The sequence below is a fragment of the Hippoglossus stenolepis genome, chromosome 23, assembly GCF_022539355.2.
Source record: "Hippoglossus stenolepis isolate QCI-W04-F060 chromosome 23, HSTE1.2, whole genome shotgun sequence".
NCBI classification, from domain to species: domain Eukaryota; kingdom Metazoa; phylum Chordata; class Actinopteri; order Pleuronectiformes; family Pleuronectidae; genus Hippoglossus; species Hippoglossus stenolepis.
The window spans coordinates 2,498,479-2,513,775 of NC_061505.1; the positions used below are offsets into that span (position 1 = coordinate 2,498,479).

Consider the following 15,297-nt stretch of genomic DNA (forward strand, 5'->3'; position numbering starts at 1 on the left):
ACAGAAAAATAAACAACGAGCATCCAGGACAAAACATTCATCTTTAAATAACTGACGATAAATAATGACATGAAGAGATTTTGTATAAATTCTACAGTGACATACAGTATCTAGTACTAGTTAGACTAAACTAAACTTGGCCAGCCTCTCTTACTTCCTGTTTTTATTTTGAAATGACTTTGCTTGTGTTGTCTGTGGAGGTCTGACTTCCTGTCGTTCCACCTGCAGCTCATGAGTGAATCACTGTTAAACGTTTTATTTCCTCAGTTTCCACAACATCAGGTTTCGTCTGGTTCCTTGTGTTTCTCCTTCACTCGAAGATTTCTCTCCTTCTGCTTCTGTAAGTTTTGTTTGTATTAAATCATCAAACTGAATCTCTTGCAACAGTTTAAACCAAAAAACAAACTACTGCGACTTCTCGACACGTTGAACCGTGTGGACGGAACAATGTGTTTGTGATTTTAGTGTCTAAATGAGATGCCTCAATTTAATTTCTGCTAATTTGTGTTACATCCTCGTGTGTTTGTGTGTTTCTACACAAACGAACCAAGTATTTGAGCACTTGAGTCCGAGTGGTTGTAATAATGTATTATAATAGTAATCTCCCTCCTGAACTTTTCCTCAGAGAGCAGAAGTTCTCAATTTTCTCTCAGTCGTGGACGTACACAATATTCTGGGGACCCCCTCATGTGTCTCTTGGAATAATTTGACACACTTCTCCTTAGTTATGTGAAAGAACAGTTGAAACAGTATTTTAATACATTCCTACACAGAACTGTTAATGTTCTGTGTAGGAACTGGGTTTTGGGGTCTTACCTGGGAATCCAGGTGGTCCAGGAGGTCCTGTGGCTCCTGGGATCGGGTTGGTGCCACCGAAGCAGTTCACGCAGGTTTCGCCCTTATCACCTGAAACAGCATCAGAGCATCAGGTTGGACCACGTTGCACAACACTATCTAATCTGACATGTTTTTAAACAGCAGCAGGGTCTCACCTTTCTGACCCGATTCTCCGGGGTAACCTCGCTCTCCCGTCACACCGGGACGCCCGGGTTCTCCGGTGATGCAGTTTGTTCCGCCGCTGGAAAAGCCTGGAGGTCCAGCAGGCCCCTCTGGTCCCTGGAGACCAGGAGATCCCGAGCGTCCTGGGGATCCTGGTATAGAGACCCCTGGAGCGCCGCCCTCTCCCTTCTGACCTCTCTCTCCGGGGAAACCTGGAGGTCCAGGTTGACCGCTGCCGCCGATGGCTGAACGTCCTGGTGCTCCAGGCGGTCCTGTTAAACCTTAAAGTGGACAGGAGGACCATGTTTAACCTTCTATTATTTATATTATCAATTAATTTCACTACTTAAATATTAATATTTAGTTGTAAAGATTTATTCAAAATGAAATGACCGTTGGAGCTGATATGATCAAATTTATTTTGTTAACAATTATTCTCAATATTAACTAATCTGTCTATTGCCTCTTCGATTAATGGATTTTAAGTTTAGATTAAACATTTATCATATTTTCACAATCACTAAAAATGTTACTATATTTCATGTAAAAACAAGAAAAAACATTTCACATTTGAAAAATCATCAGAACTTTTTCCAATAACTGCTTCCGTTTAAATTCTAAAGTTTTATTTACGAAATGGTTCATCAGAGGTCGTTCACGTTTTACTTCTGTGGTTTTCAGCTCTGCACCGTTTTGTGTTCACTGCTCTAAACAACCTGAATGTCGATGAAGTAATTGAAATGTTTCTGTGTGAGTTTTGTGTTTTACCTGCTGGTCCTCGATCTCCTTTGAGTCCGGGGGATCCGGGGTAACCGGACTCACCTTTCGGACCCACCCCACCTCCGGTCTGCCCGCCAAGCACCTTTTAGTACAGAAGGAAAAACAATATTTACAAAACAAAATTATATTAATTCTCATTAAAACATAGGTTGCTATAACTATGAATATTTGTATTCGAATATTGACAATATTAAGAACTTTAATCTATCTTGAAAAATCTCATAAAATCTAAATGAGACAGAGAGAAATGGCACCATCTAGTGGTCATAAGAATGTAGTGCAGTAAGACGTCACTGTGTGTGTACATATTAAAACATTTAAAAAAATCCAAAATACATGATATTGTTTTCGTTTGAGCCAAATATTTAAGACTTTTACTTAATATATAAACATGAATACCAGAGCAAATACTTGTTGTCAAAAGGCCTTTAAATATTTGTACTTTAAACCAAACAGAGAGAAATGTCACCACCAAGCGGTGAAAAGAGTGTAGTGCACTAAGGTGTCATTGATATCAGGGAGTATTGACTTTTTATTTCTGGCTGCACGTATTTGTGGAGCTGCTTGTGCTCTTATAAGGAAACTGCCTTGCTCAAGAGCGCTCAGGCGATTATACATTTAAAAAATCGAGTTTTTAGATGAAAAGCTTTGGATGCTGCTCGAATCTCCACTTAAAAAAACTAAATGCTTTGGACTTTGAGTTAAACTCATTTAGAAAAATGAGTAAAAGACAAATACACACCTGTCCAGGTGGGCCTGCGAATCCACGATCTCCTTTCAGACCCTGACGAGGAACATTGAAATGTTATTTACACAACAATAATGAAATCAATTAATTTCGAACGTGTCTATAAAAGATAAAATAGATAATAGATAGATAAAAGCGTACTCTCTCTCCGTCCCTGCCTGGAGGACCTGGCAGGCCTGAGTCTCCTTTGCCTCCCTGAGGGGGAAGAAGAAAGAATAGAAAGTTGGACGTGTGAACAACTGACGTGATTTACTCAACTTTAAATATTTAAAAACAAAAAATTAAACTCACCGGATATCCATTAGGACCGGGGTCGCCATCTTTGCCTGGTTTACCCTGTTGAGAGACCAAAATGATGATTCATGGTTTGTCTTCAGGTGGAAATGACAGTGAAGGAGACAAAATGTGTTTGTGTCAATGTTAATGAAAATATTAGAAATGGTCGCGATCGAGGGGAAGTCAAAATGTAGATCGTAGATCATTTGATAAACACTTATTGTGAAGAGGGGTTCCAGGCTCATGATAAGTTTAACACATCTGTAAACATGTGTTTGTATCTGTACTCACTCGTTTTCCTAGCTCTCCCGGTTCGCCCTTTCCTCCCTTCTGTCCACCGGAGGGGCCCTGACATCACAACACACCAGTCAGTCGCTGATTCAACGTGGACCGATCATCGATAAATACATTTTCTTATTCGTTTTTTCCTTTTTTGTCACAGATACTCACGGGCGGACCTGGATAACCTCGATCACCTTGAAAGCCCGGGACTCCCGGGTCGCCCTGGAGAGAAAACGCACCAAACAAAAACGGTGAATTCAAAGTTTCCTTTCATGATGGACTGTGGTCACACTGTGCCGGTCGTTTCTGTCAAATCTGTTGAACTTGAATGAATTTTAAAAAGACAATTTAACTAAATATTGTCAAATAACTACTAAATACTAATTTCGTTTGAAAAGCAAAGTGCCAAATAAAGTAAAAAGAAACATTGACAAAGTTTGTGTTTAGTCTAAAACTTGGTGTAAAGATGCAGAGATGTGAAACATTTATGTTCTGCTGACATCTAGTGGCCAATGTGAGAGTTGCAGCCTTTTCCTCCCAAGCTGTTATTGAGTCACTTGTGGATAAAAACCCTGAAAGTATCTGTAGGGTCCTTTGTTCATTTGTTCATGTATTACTTTAGGTTTGGTTCTGGTTCATGGTTTTAATGTTAGTTTAGTTGCCTTGTAGTTAAAGTCCTGATCTAAAGGAACATGGTGATTATCCCTGAAGGACCTGATGAACCGACGCGGTCAGGTTCAGGTCGGTGGCGTCACCTTGTCTCCTCTCTGGATCTCCGTCTCCGGGGGCCTCTGCTGTTCTCCCACCTGTCCTGGAGGACCAGCGGGTCCTGGCAAACCTAGTTCTCCCTGCGTTCACACACATAAACCCACGAAATCAGATTCAGGAACATGAGACTGAGAAGAACTTAAGAAGTTAAATAACGACGGTCAGACTTTACCTTCTCTCCTTTGGGGCCTTGGAAGTTCAAACCCATGTTTCCCTGCAAAGAAAAAGCAGAGACACGTCTTGGTGGAAAGTTTTTTTTTATGATCAGTGGGATGAGAAAAAGATGAAGAAGAACAAATCATCTGACCTTGGGTCCTGGAGGACCGGGAGGACCTGAACGACCCTGAAAAACACCAGAAACCATTTACTTCACCATCTTCAAGTAAAACGCTGTGAGTGAAACTGAGCTGAAGAAGATTTTACCTCATAACCTCTGGGTCCTGGGGGCCCGAGTGGACCTGGAGAACCAGAGGACCCCGGCGAGCCCTGTCACATGACCACATACACAACACCGTTACACGTTATACACCTTTAAAGAGCTAAAGTTGCAGGAGTGTGGACGACTTACAGGAACTCCTGGTAAACCCGGTAAACCCGATCCTCCTGTATCTCCAAACCGATTGGTGGAGATCACGTCTCCTGGATCTCCCTGTGGACGAAGATTCAAACTTTAAACACCAGAAACATTTTCACATCAGATCTTTAATTTGCAGTGAAGGAGACCTTTTTTATTCAGATGATTTCTAATCAGAAAATAAAGTGTTTCTAAGGCTCCAAGTCACATTTATATAATTTCTAATAAAAAATGTGTGGGTAAACTGACCTTTGACCCCGGCAGACCTGGTGGTCCCTGTGACGGAGAGAAGAAGAGGAAGAAGAAGAAGCTTCAGAGAAAAGATCGAAACCAAAGACGTCACTGATTTTTGTTAGAAACCGGGACAGTGACTCACCGACAGACCCTGCTGTCCTGGGATCCCTGAATTTCCTGGGAAACCTCGGTCACCCTGCAGAGGTAGAGGAAGAGGAAGTGGAAATACTGTCAGAACTTTTAGTTACACAAACTTCTCTGAAAGATATTTCGTCAGATAACTGAAACTACCTTTGTTCCGTTGCATCCTGCGATGCCTCTCGGGCCCGGAGGTCCGTCCTGACCCGGCAGACCCTGACGAACACAAAGAAAACATCAAGTTCAAACATCTTCGTTTTCTCAAAGTAATTCATAAATCATTTCAGATGAAGTTTAGATGACGGGAAACTCACTGGAAGACCTGGTGTTCCTGGAAATCCTGGTAATCCTGGAGGCCCCTGTTCAAGAGAAAATAACACAAGTCAGTCGTCTGAATAATAATAATAACTTTAATTATTAAGCTTCTTTCAAGACGCAGTTACAGAGTCGACAATGAAGACTTGAAGGAAAAGAATAGGAAACAATTCAAAGCAGGTTGAAGATAAACATTAGAAAATATTAGGGCAGAAATATAAGTTTAAATCACACACTGTCGACCAAAGTGCTAAACAGGCTTAAAATTAAATTTAAAGATTATAAAAATATATTAAATAAACTGAGAATAAACAGAAAATCTTTTCAGAAATAACAAAAGTTGAATAACATGTTATTGATGAGAAAATGATGAAAATAAATTGTAAAATTATAAAGAAATGCAGAGAAAGCTCAAGTTTTAAAAATGATTTAAAAGAGAATGAGAAAGAAAATCATTCTGAAACTGACCAGAAATCACTGACGAGAAGAAAACGTTTAAGTTTAAAACCTTTAAAAGTTTTTAGTTTCTTTTACGATCACAGACTATTTGAGATGTAGAGAAATGGGGACATCTGCTGGCCAGGTGAGGACATTACAACCCAGGCTTAGTCGGTCAGTGCTGAGAAATTTTCATCTTCAGGAAAATTCAGGATTTGAACCGAAGCGAAACTTCGACTGATGAAGATATTAAGAGACTATTAAAAGATAAAAAGGGTTTAATGTGATTTTCTTACTCTGATTCCTTTTGGACCGCCTGGTCCTTGAGGCCCGTTGTTGCCCTGAGGAAAACACACACACACACACACACACACACACACACACACACACACACACACACACACACACACAATAATGATTCTTCAACCAAACAGTAAGAGGCATCAGGGTTTTAAAAAATATATATATTTATAAGATAAAACATGTTTTTAAGTGAGTTACCAGGCAAAATAAAATGTTTTACTGAAATTCAGGCATCAAATTAAAGGTTTATGGATTATCCCTCAAAAATACATACATACAATCCCCGTCGCCCCTGAACCCACCGTCTCTCCTCTGCCTCCGATCGGCCCCTCGGGTCCGGGGAACCCTGGGACCCCTGGCTGTCCGGTGAGACCTGGGAAACCCCGTTCACCCTGACACACCAGGACACAGAAAACGTCACTGCGATGGATTCTTATATTTACACAAACATGTTTTGTTCAGACTCACATTCATACATTAAACACACAAAGACAAACACATGACGGAAACAAACACTGTATTAACACTTTATCTTAACATCCGTATTTAGCCTTTATAAGCAGAAACACACAATCTAACACGTGAGCGTTGTTTGTGCAGTTTCATGTCATATTTCACTAGAATTTGCTTTTGTCCACGTTGTGTGGTGTTGTGTGTTTGGTGTCATTGTGCGTACTTTGCCTCCTTTCACTCCACTGCAGTCACATTTGGATCCAACACATCCATGGCAAGCCTGCGGAGAAACAAGACACAGACGGATTTAAGATATTTATATTCAACTTGTACTTAAACTTACGAGGAAAAACTTCTGTGGCTTTGAATATATATCAACTTTTAAACAGGTGAGACAAACAGGTGCAGCCATAGCTCACACCACTAGGGGGTGCTCCAGGATAATAACATTCCCACAGTAAATCAGAAGTCTGTGGATTCCCCCTGAAAGTTTGGTTGATGATGAAAACACAGGTGCAAGGTCAGGAGCCAACCGCAAACAAACCGTGGAGATAAACAATAAACCAGTGGAAAGAGAGGGAGAGAACCATGGAGGAGCTGGTTGAAGGGAAGGCGAGGCGAGAGGGATGGAGGGATGGAGGGAGTCGGAGTGCCAAGCTGTTGATTAACTTTTCCCATGCCTGTTGACACAGTGAATGCCAGACGGGCATCGATTGCACGCATGCCAGGCAGCCGGGTTGTGAGAAAGACGGAGAGAGGGAAAGAGGGAGAGAGGGAAAGAGAGAGAGAGGACAGACGGGAGGAGAGTCAGCATTTTTCTGTGTCTGCAGAAACCCACCGTGTCCATGTTTGTGTCCGTGGTTCCATTATCACTGTTATTGTTTTTTTATCGACACATTCGGTTTATGAAAAGCAGCAGATTCCCACATCTTCAAACCCGCAACTGGCAAATATCGATCAATAAAGCTACATCTTCACTTGTTGTAGATTTGTGGAGGACTTTATGGGTTATTATGGGATAGATTGCTGCCAAAGTATGATGTTAAACTATCTTTAAGTTATTACCAAGTTTCTTTTTGGGCAAATAAACTTATTTAATATGTGGGAATGAACAAAACAAAACCAAAAAGCATTAAAGCGACATCATAACATAATACAGGCTGAAGGTGCTATTCAGAGCCAGGGTTGCGAGTTTGATTCCCGTGTCAGGAAATGACATCAGGAGGAGTTTGTATTCAAAGATGCACGGAATGTCTGATTCTGAGCAGTAAACACAACACACGCCAACGCAAACTGGACCAGAGGGTTGAGCGGTTATCCACAGCTGCACACACAATAAAAACACACACACACACACACACACCAACATGCCTGAATACAAGGTTGTGTGTGTGTGTGTGTGTGTGTGTTTCTGGAGGTGTTGTTACAAGCCCTGGATCTCTAGATTAGTCTCTGGTCTGGTTCAGCTCAATGCGGTCTGCTCTCCCACGCCCAGGCCTGCAGCTCTCACTCTTCTTCTCCTCCATCTCTCTCTCTCCGTCACTTAACTCTTCATCCATCTGTTTTCCTCACAAAACTTCTCCCTCTTCTCCAGCTCCACACACACACACACACACACACACACACACACACACACACACACACACACACACACACACACACACACACACACACACACACACACACACACACACACACACACACACACACACACATTCATCCAGAGAAGCACGACCGAGCTGGTTCGCACCTGAAAGGCTCTAAAACATTCACGGAGGGGCAAAGCAAACTTTCCCCCCCAAATCTGATTGTGTCTCTAATCTTTATTTGTTGCAAAAGTAAATGCATGTTGTGACATCACGATGACGTCATTCCTGCCATACGATCATAAGTGAGTTTTCGATCTATATGAGCTGAAGGTTTGTTCCCTAAAGATGCAGAGAAACCTTGAATAATGTATTTTGTGACTTCTTCATGACACCAGGGACGTGAGCTGATAACAGCTGCACGAGGAGAAGATGCATGAGAACACAGACGAGTGCGTTTTACACCCAAAGTGTTGCAGTGGTTTCGCTCACTGTTGGTTTTGAGTTGATCTTGACGACCTTGAAACATGCAAGACGAGCACATCTCTGCTTGTAGCTGCAGGTGGAGGAGGAGTCGCACTGTGGAATTTGATTTAACCGCAAGTCTGTTGGAGCGCGGTTTGAAAAAATCTGCCTAAATACAGCGTTAAAGCCGTCTCTCTCTCTCTCTCTCTCTCTCTCTCTCTCTCTCTCTCCCTCTCTCTCTCTCTCTCTCTCTCTCTCTCTCTCTCTCTCTCTCTCTCTCTCTCTCTCTCTCTCTCTCTCTCTCTCTCTCTCTCTCTCTCTCTCTCTCTCTCTCTCTCTCTCCCTCTACCCTCTCCTTACCCCCGCAGCACTGACGGGGCATGTAATCCACTTAGAAAGGTCAGTGAGCTGCAGATATTTGCTCCCCGTGTCTGTATGGTCCTCTTTCAACTCCCTCTATCGTTGCTCTCTCACTCTCTCTCTCTCTCTCACCACTGTAAAGTCCCACTTTCTCTTCGCCATCACCCAGAGTGATCCGGCCCCGAGGTGGAGGTGCAGCCGCGCTCGCTCTCTAACGCTCGTCAGCCTGAGCCGACGAGCCCGGGCTCGACCGCTGGAGCTCCGTACGAGACAGATACATAGTTTTTAGAGTCGGAGGTGTTCTGATACCACTTTCCCTTCCTCACACTGATTCTGATACCTGGACTGATACAGAGAATCGAACCCATAAATAAACAAACATGGCTGACGTGTCTCCACTTCCTCCTACACTATTACCCCCTCGACCAATCACGACATCAGTCTCAGCTGTCAATCCAGATGTTTCACCTCGTCTTTATAAACATCGGGTAACTAATTAAAACCAAACTGATCAGAAACATCAAACGCTTGAACAAACGTCAGTGTGAGAGACACCAGATTTAGTTAACGCGTACTTTCGCTTTTCTGCTTCGTCCACTAACACGGAGGAGGCGGTGGTTTATGACCTACACTGTAGCCGGCCACCAGGGGGCGATGGCGGTGTTTGCTGGAAGTCGCACAGTGCCCGGAGGGACGGAGGAGCGAGCCAGGTGAGGATGGGTGAGGTGAGGTGAGGAGGGGGAGCGAGCGGAAGGCATGCACCCGGGGATTAGACTGGCGAGACTGGAATTCCCCTGCTCATCACAGACTGATGATTAGACACCTACACACACACACACACACACACTGCCCTGCCCTGGATCACGCACACACACACACACACACACACACACACACACACACACACACACAGATTCAAGCATCATGGAAACACATGTATACATTATATACACAAAGGTTCTTATAGTCAGTACACACAAACTAACAAACTGTACTTCCCTCATTTACACATCATTGATACACACACACACACACTCACACACACACACACACACACACTTGTGAAACCCCCGATTGGACCACAGCACCGCAACTAATCACAGCTCAGCAGTCGGTGACCGCAAACTGAAGCTACAGTCAACACACACACACACACACACACACACACACACACACACACACAATGTAAAACCCCGTATCGATATCCAGAGTGAACATAAAGGTGTGTTTGTATTAATGCATTATCATCAACGATCCTGAACACCTTGATAATTGATTTGATTCCAATCAGCTTTTTACTCTGGGATTTAAAAGAAAGTCACAAAATGACCCTCAAAATATAAAAGAATACATTTGATGGGGATGTTGTCGCTTCGTGGCTCAGTTTCTGTGTGTGTGTGTGTGTGTGTGTGCGTTACACCATGTGTTAAATATGTGTGTGTCTGATGTGTGTGTGTTTATCCTGTTCTGGAGAGCGGCGCTCCAGGCTCCGAGCCGCTGCGTCAAACGGCTGATCCCTTTCATCGCTGCTGGACTTTGGCTACTTCAAGGCGCTGTCGCCCCGGGAGTCACCGGCAAACACAATATTTTCACTCCGACAATGTGTGTTTTGACTCACTGGCTCTTTGAAAGAGGAAGACCCCCCAACCCACCCTGACTGGTGAACCCCAAGTCTCACACACACACACACACACACACACACTTGGCGTGATCGTGCCACAGCGTAAGCTGTCCTCCAGGAAGTCCACTCGTATTCCCCGGGACTTCTCTTTCTTCTCAACGTAATTTTCTCTTCTCTCTTCTTCTCTCTCTCTCTCGTTCTTTTCTTTCAGTCTAATGAGCGTTGACCTCTGTGACCTCCCACTGACAGATACCTGCAGGGAGATCACTTCAGCCGGGCGCCGCCTCGCCTCGCCTCGCCTCATATCATCCTCGCTTATTGCATTCGGACGAACAGATGAAATGGTTCGCTCTGGGTAAAAAAAAAACATGCAATCTATTTATTTGGCTCTAATTTCTCAAGGAAAATGTCCTGATGCCTCCAGTTGAACGTTTTGTCTCTCACACGTTTAGGGAGGTCTGGGAACTCCTACAGCTCGCTCGTCCAGATGGGACGTTATCTACACAGGCCCTGAGAGGGAGAGGTAAACACGTCTGTGTGTGTGTCTGTGTGTGTGTCTGTGTGTGTTGGAACAGACACTTTTATCTTTTATTATCTGTCATTTTACTTCCTGTTTATATTGTGTCGCTCTGTGCACTGACAAATTGTTTTTATTCTGCAAAGCACTTGTTTATATGAAACTTCTCATACACTAAATATCAGCACTGTTCCACCAGATGTGGATCTTGTGCGCAGGAGGGGGTGGAGTTGAATTCCTACCCCACCCTTTAGCCCAACCTGGCCCCGCCCGGCCCGGCCCGGCCTCGCGCAGGTTCAGACACGTCCTGCTGCTCCTTCTCTCTCTGCAGTAACACCCGGTACATCACCGCCTGGCACTGAGCCGCGTGGCTACAGGCAACGAGAAATTAGAGAGGGGAGCGGCAGCAGGCGGCTGAATACCTGGATATGTGTAGCCTGGGGACACAGACTGAGGAGAGGCAGGGAGGAGAGGGAGGAGAGGGAGGAGGGGGTGACAAAGAAAGAACGATGGAGGGAAAGTTCCTCATGAAGTCATAAACTGTAACTTCACGAAAACGGAAACAGTGGTTCCACCTCCTTTAGTTTCTTTGTGTCATACAGACGCGTTTCAGTGCAGCAGCCGAGAGGTGACGAGCTGATGTGGTCGGTTGAGATCTGGAACTTTCTCATGAGGAAAGAGGGAGTGTTGATCAGACTGGATAGATAAATATATACATATAGACACTGTGCGTAGATGGATGGATATTAATACTGTCAATAGGTCCGATACAATATGGTGGAAAGATAGATACGGCGAGTAGATACACTAGATTCCATAGATGATGAACAATTCAAGCATATTCATGATATTGTGCATATTTCTGTATAAAAAAAATATTTGAAAGTAATAATCTTTATTTGTAAAGCACAAAAAGTGCCTCACAAGAGGATAAAACACTATTTTACCATTAATATTATTCTTAAATTCAATATAAAGTGAATTCACTTCACTGTATGAGGGTTTTATCATCATGCTGCTTTAATATCTGTCTGTTGTATAAATTATAATTGAAAAAATGTCAACAGGCCTGTCCACATACTTTTGGCCACAATGCACAGCCCAGGCTTGTACCTGCCCAGTTCCACGTCTTCACCACACGGGGGCGGTAACGAGGAGGTAAAGTCTGCAGGGTTTGGTTCAGAATGAACCTAAAGCTTTTTAATGTTAAAACTACAAATATAATTTAATCACATAACAGGTGTGTGTGTTTTTATTTGTGTCTGAACTGTTTCCACCAGTCGAACAGATTCCTGACATTATCTGGAAGAAGAATCAAACGAGCTCAGTTCATGACGTCTCTCCCATTCTGCTGCTTCAGTCTGTTCCAGTTACACTTCAGTTCACATGCTGACTGAGCGGTTTGTTTTATTGATTCTCGCTGCAGCAGCCTGATTCGGATCTGAAGGCCGAACGTGCTCCCTCATGCTGTTCCTGCCCCTCGGTGTCTGATCTGATGTTGTCAGGGAGGCAGGTCACAGCAGGCTCCTGCATTTCTCCTCCGTGTTCTCACCGACACAAACCCTCTAATGAGAAGAGACGCGTTTCAAATGCTGCACAGAACATTCGCTGCGTGCGGCAACGCTGAAGATCAGCTTGGAAAAAGGACAAGGACGGTTTTATCCTCATTGCCTGAATCTTAAAATGAAAATTATGCCAGTTTTCTACCAATTTCTACATTTATATTTGTTTTAAAAGAGTTTTTAGTCACAACAGGGGTCCTCAGGGCTCTATAGCTGTCCGAAAATCTGCCTAAATACAGCGTTATCATCTCTTGATTAAGTTTTTGGTACTTTCTTCATCCTCTTCCTCTCTCTTCATCCTTTCTTCATTTCTATACCCATGTCTCCTTTCCTTTAATACTTAGTAAATGTGTCTTTTTGTCTCATACTCTCTCTTCATCCCTGTCCTTTCTCTTTTCCCAACCCCCACCTCTCCATCACTCCCACCCTCTCTTCCTCCTCCTCCTCCTCCTCCTCCTCCTTCTTCTCTGTGACAGATGTCTGATATTTCCCGTTGTTCTGACCAGTGGGGGACTGTTTGTCCAGAGGAGATGAGGAATGCCATGCATTCAGTGTTGACACACACACACACACACACACACACACACACACACACACACACACACACACACACACACACACACACACACACACACACACTTAAGTACTATCAAAGACACGAGCCTCATATTTCAAATTTCATTCTGAATTGCTCCATTTGACAATAAACCAAGAAGCAGACAAGAAAATACAAGTATTCGTCTATCTCACACACACGCACACACACACACACACACACACACACACACACCATAGACATAGAAAGTTGGAAAAAGAGGAACAAACAACTATTTCTAGAAAGCAGCTTAGAAAACACAAATCTGTACAAGCAAAAATGAAAAGCGTAATGAATGTAATGTAACCTAAAGAAACATGTCCCCTATTGGAAACAACGTGATGACAGATGGATATGAAAACCACCAATAAACAAATACTAAATAAATGCATGAATTTAAACAAGCCGGCTCACGATGTGTCACTCAGTAATGTGAAAAATGCTCCAACAGGGACCTGAAGCTAACACACACACACACACACACACACACACACACACACACACACACACACACACACACACACACACACACACACACACACACACACTCGTATGCACCTTGCACGGTGCCGCTGAACATTATCCTCCGACTGCATACTAAAGGCTTAGCTGCATACCAACTGGCACATTGACCTGGGATTAACTACAACCAGGCTCCACCTGAGAGACACACACACACACACACACACACACACACACACACACACACACACACACACACACACACACACACGCGCAGCGGTGCACAGCTTACAGTAAAGTACAGACAGTATTTGTCGCTGCTGTAGCAACAGTACAAGTTGTCAGGATTGTGATCTGATGTGGAGGGAAAAGAGAGCGAATGAGAAAAGGAAAGAAAAAGAGATGGAGAGAGCGATAGAATCCGAATTTTGCAAACAAACGAGGAAAAAGAAGAGAGATGATGAACGTAGTCATCACATAAGAAATAATAAAGTCGCTCCACAGCTGCGGGAAGTTTAGATTCAAGCAACTGTCAAATATTTTCTGTCCTTTACTGTGAAATGTCTTTGACTGCGTCGGGACAAGTGCATTAAAGTTAATGCGGTAACTCTACACTCTGAAATACGTGAAGCAACAGTAGCTTCACACACTCGCATACCACTTTGTCCCATGTGGTCGTTGGGGAAGCCCGACTTCCTCCTCAGGAGTGTGATGACAGAAACAGGCGCCCGGGATGGACGAGAGAGCTTTAAAAGGAGTGGGGGGAAGGGAGAGAGAGAGAACAAGTAGGGGAAGAGAAGAAGAGAGAAGCAGACGCCTCCCACGGCTATCTGGGGTCGACTCAGCCCCGGCGAGACTCGTTTAGCTTCTTCTGCAGCCGTGCTTTTGTCTAAATGTGTGTGTGTGTGTGTGTGTGTGTGTGTGTGTGTGTGTGTGTGTGTGTGTGTGTGTGTGTGTGTGTGTTCAGTCAGGTGTGTGTTATCGCTCCTCGCCACCGAGGCTGCAGTGGCTGATGGGAGATGAGCAGATAAGTTGGAAAGTCGGGAGAATTCGGTAGAACGACATTATCTCGTCACAGGAGAAATGATCTCATCACGATGACGTAATCAATCAGATCCTGATTGTAAATAAAAGATGGACGACATTGCGGCTCCCGTAAAAAGTGAAGCCAAAATATTTAGCTTTTGCCCCCTGGTGGTTGGCTGCAGTATAGGTCATAAATCCAGCCTATTTTTAATCAGTTATTTGATGTCATGATTGACAGCTGAGACTGACTCGTGATTGGTTGAGCGTGTGGCCTCGATACTGCGTTTGGAAATATTCAAATCAAGGATATTGGATATTTGGATTTTGATACCGTGAACTTTATATACGTAGATAATATGGAACTGTTTAAACCGGAGTCCAGAGAAAGAGTTGTTCTCCGAGTCGGACAGTTTACGGTGTTTGCGCTCTTCGTGTCCCCGGTTGGAAAAACAATCAACTGAAGAATTCTCGTAAACTACGTTCCCACGTCCAGGAAATTTGAAAATTCGATTTGTGCTTTTTTTTTTTCTTTTCGTTCAGCTGCCAGTTTAGGAAGAAGGAGAGAGGAGACGCAGAGGGAAACACAGGGGGATCCTAATAAAGAGCTGCTGATAGAAGCTGTAAAACACACGAATGTTCTCGCCGTGTTTTCAAACATCTGACGATCGGGGTCGTTCGCTGACAGATGAACAGTCCCCCCGTCCCCCTCTCTCCTCGCTCCAGCTCCTCAGAAAGAGAGAAGAGAGAGAGAGAGAGAGAGAGAGAGAGAGAGAGAATGCAAAACAATAAATGTTT

The 15,297-nt window shown here is 43.7% G+C and overlaps 1 protein-coding gene across 2 annotated transcripts in view; it reads right to left on the reverse strand.

Moving 5' to 3' along the window:
- col4a5 (collagen, type IV, alpha 5 (Alport syndrome)) overlaps positions 1-15,297 on the reverse strand; it is a 32,452-nt gene that overhangs the window by 11,784 nt on the left and 5,371 nt on the right. For both annotated transcript variants that reach the window (XM_035148855.2, XM_035148854.2), the window contains exons 2-21: positions 6,532-6,588; positions 6,158-6,247; positions 5,849-5,893; positions 5,114-5,158; positions 4,953-5,015; positions 4,804-4,857; positions 4,677-4,703; positions 4,422-4,502; positions 4,277-4,339; positions 4,161-4,196; positions 4,026-4,067; positions 3,841-3,933; positions 3,254-3,307; positions 3,095-3,151; positions 2,819-2,863; positions 2,669-2,722; positions 2,522-2,563; positions 1,768-1,861; positions 993-1,280; positions 817-906 (exon numbers count right to left, since the gene is read on the reverse strand). In XM_035148855.2, coding sequence (XP_035004746.2) covers positions 817-906; positions 993-1,280; positions 1,768-1,861; positions 2,522-2,563; positions 2,669-2,722; positions 2,819-2,863; positions 3,095-3,151; positions 3,254-3,307; positions 3,841-3,933; positions 4,026-4,067; positions 4,161-4,196; positions 4,277-4,339; positions 4,422-4,502; positions 4,677-4,703; positions 4,804-4,857; positions 4,953-5,015; positions 5,114-5,158; positions 5,849-5,893; positions 6,158-6,247; positions 6,532-6,588 — 1,420 coding nt within the window. The remainder of the gene's footprint in view (positions 1-816; positions 907-992; positions 1,281-1,767; positions 1,862-2,521; positions 2,564-2,668; positions 2,723-2,818; positions 2,864-3,094; positions 3,152-3,253; positions 3,308-3,840; positions 3,934-4,025; positions 4,068-4,160; positions 4,197-4,276; positions 4,340-4,421; positions 4,503-4,676; positions 4,704-4,803; positions 4,858-4,952; positions 5,016-5,113; positions 5,159-5,848; positions 5,894-6,157; positions 6,248-6,531; positions 6,589-15,297) is intronic.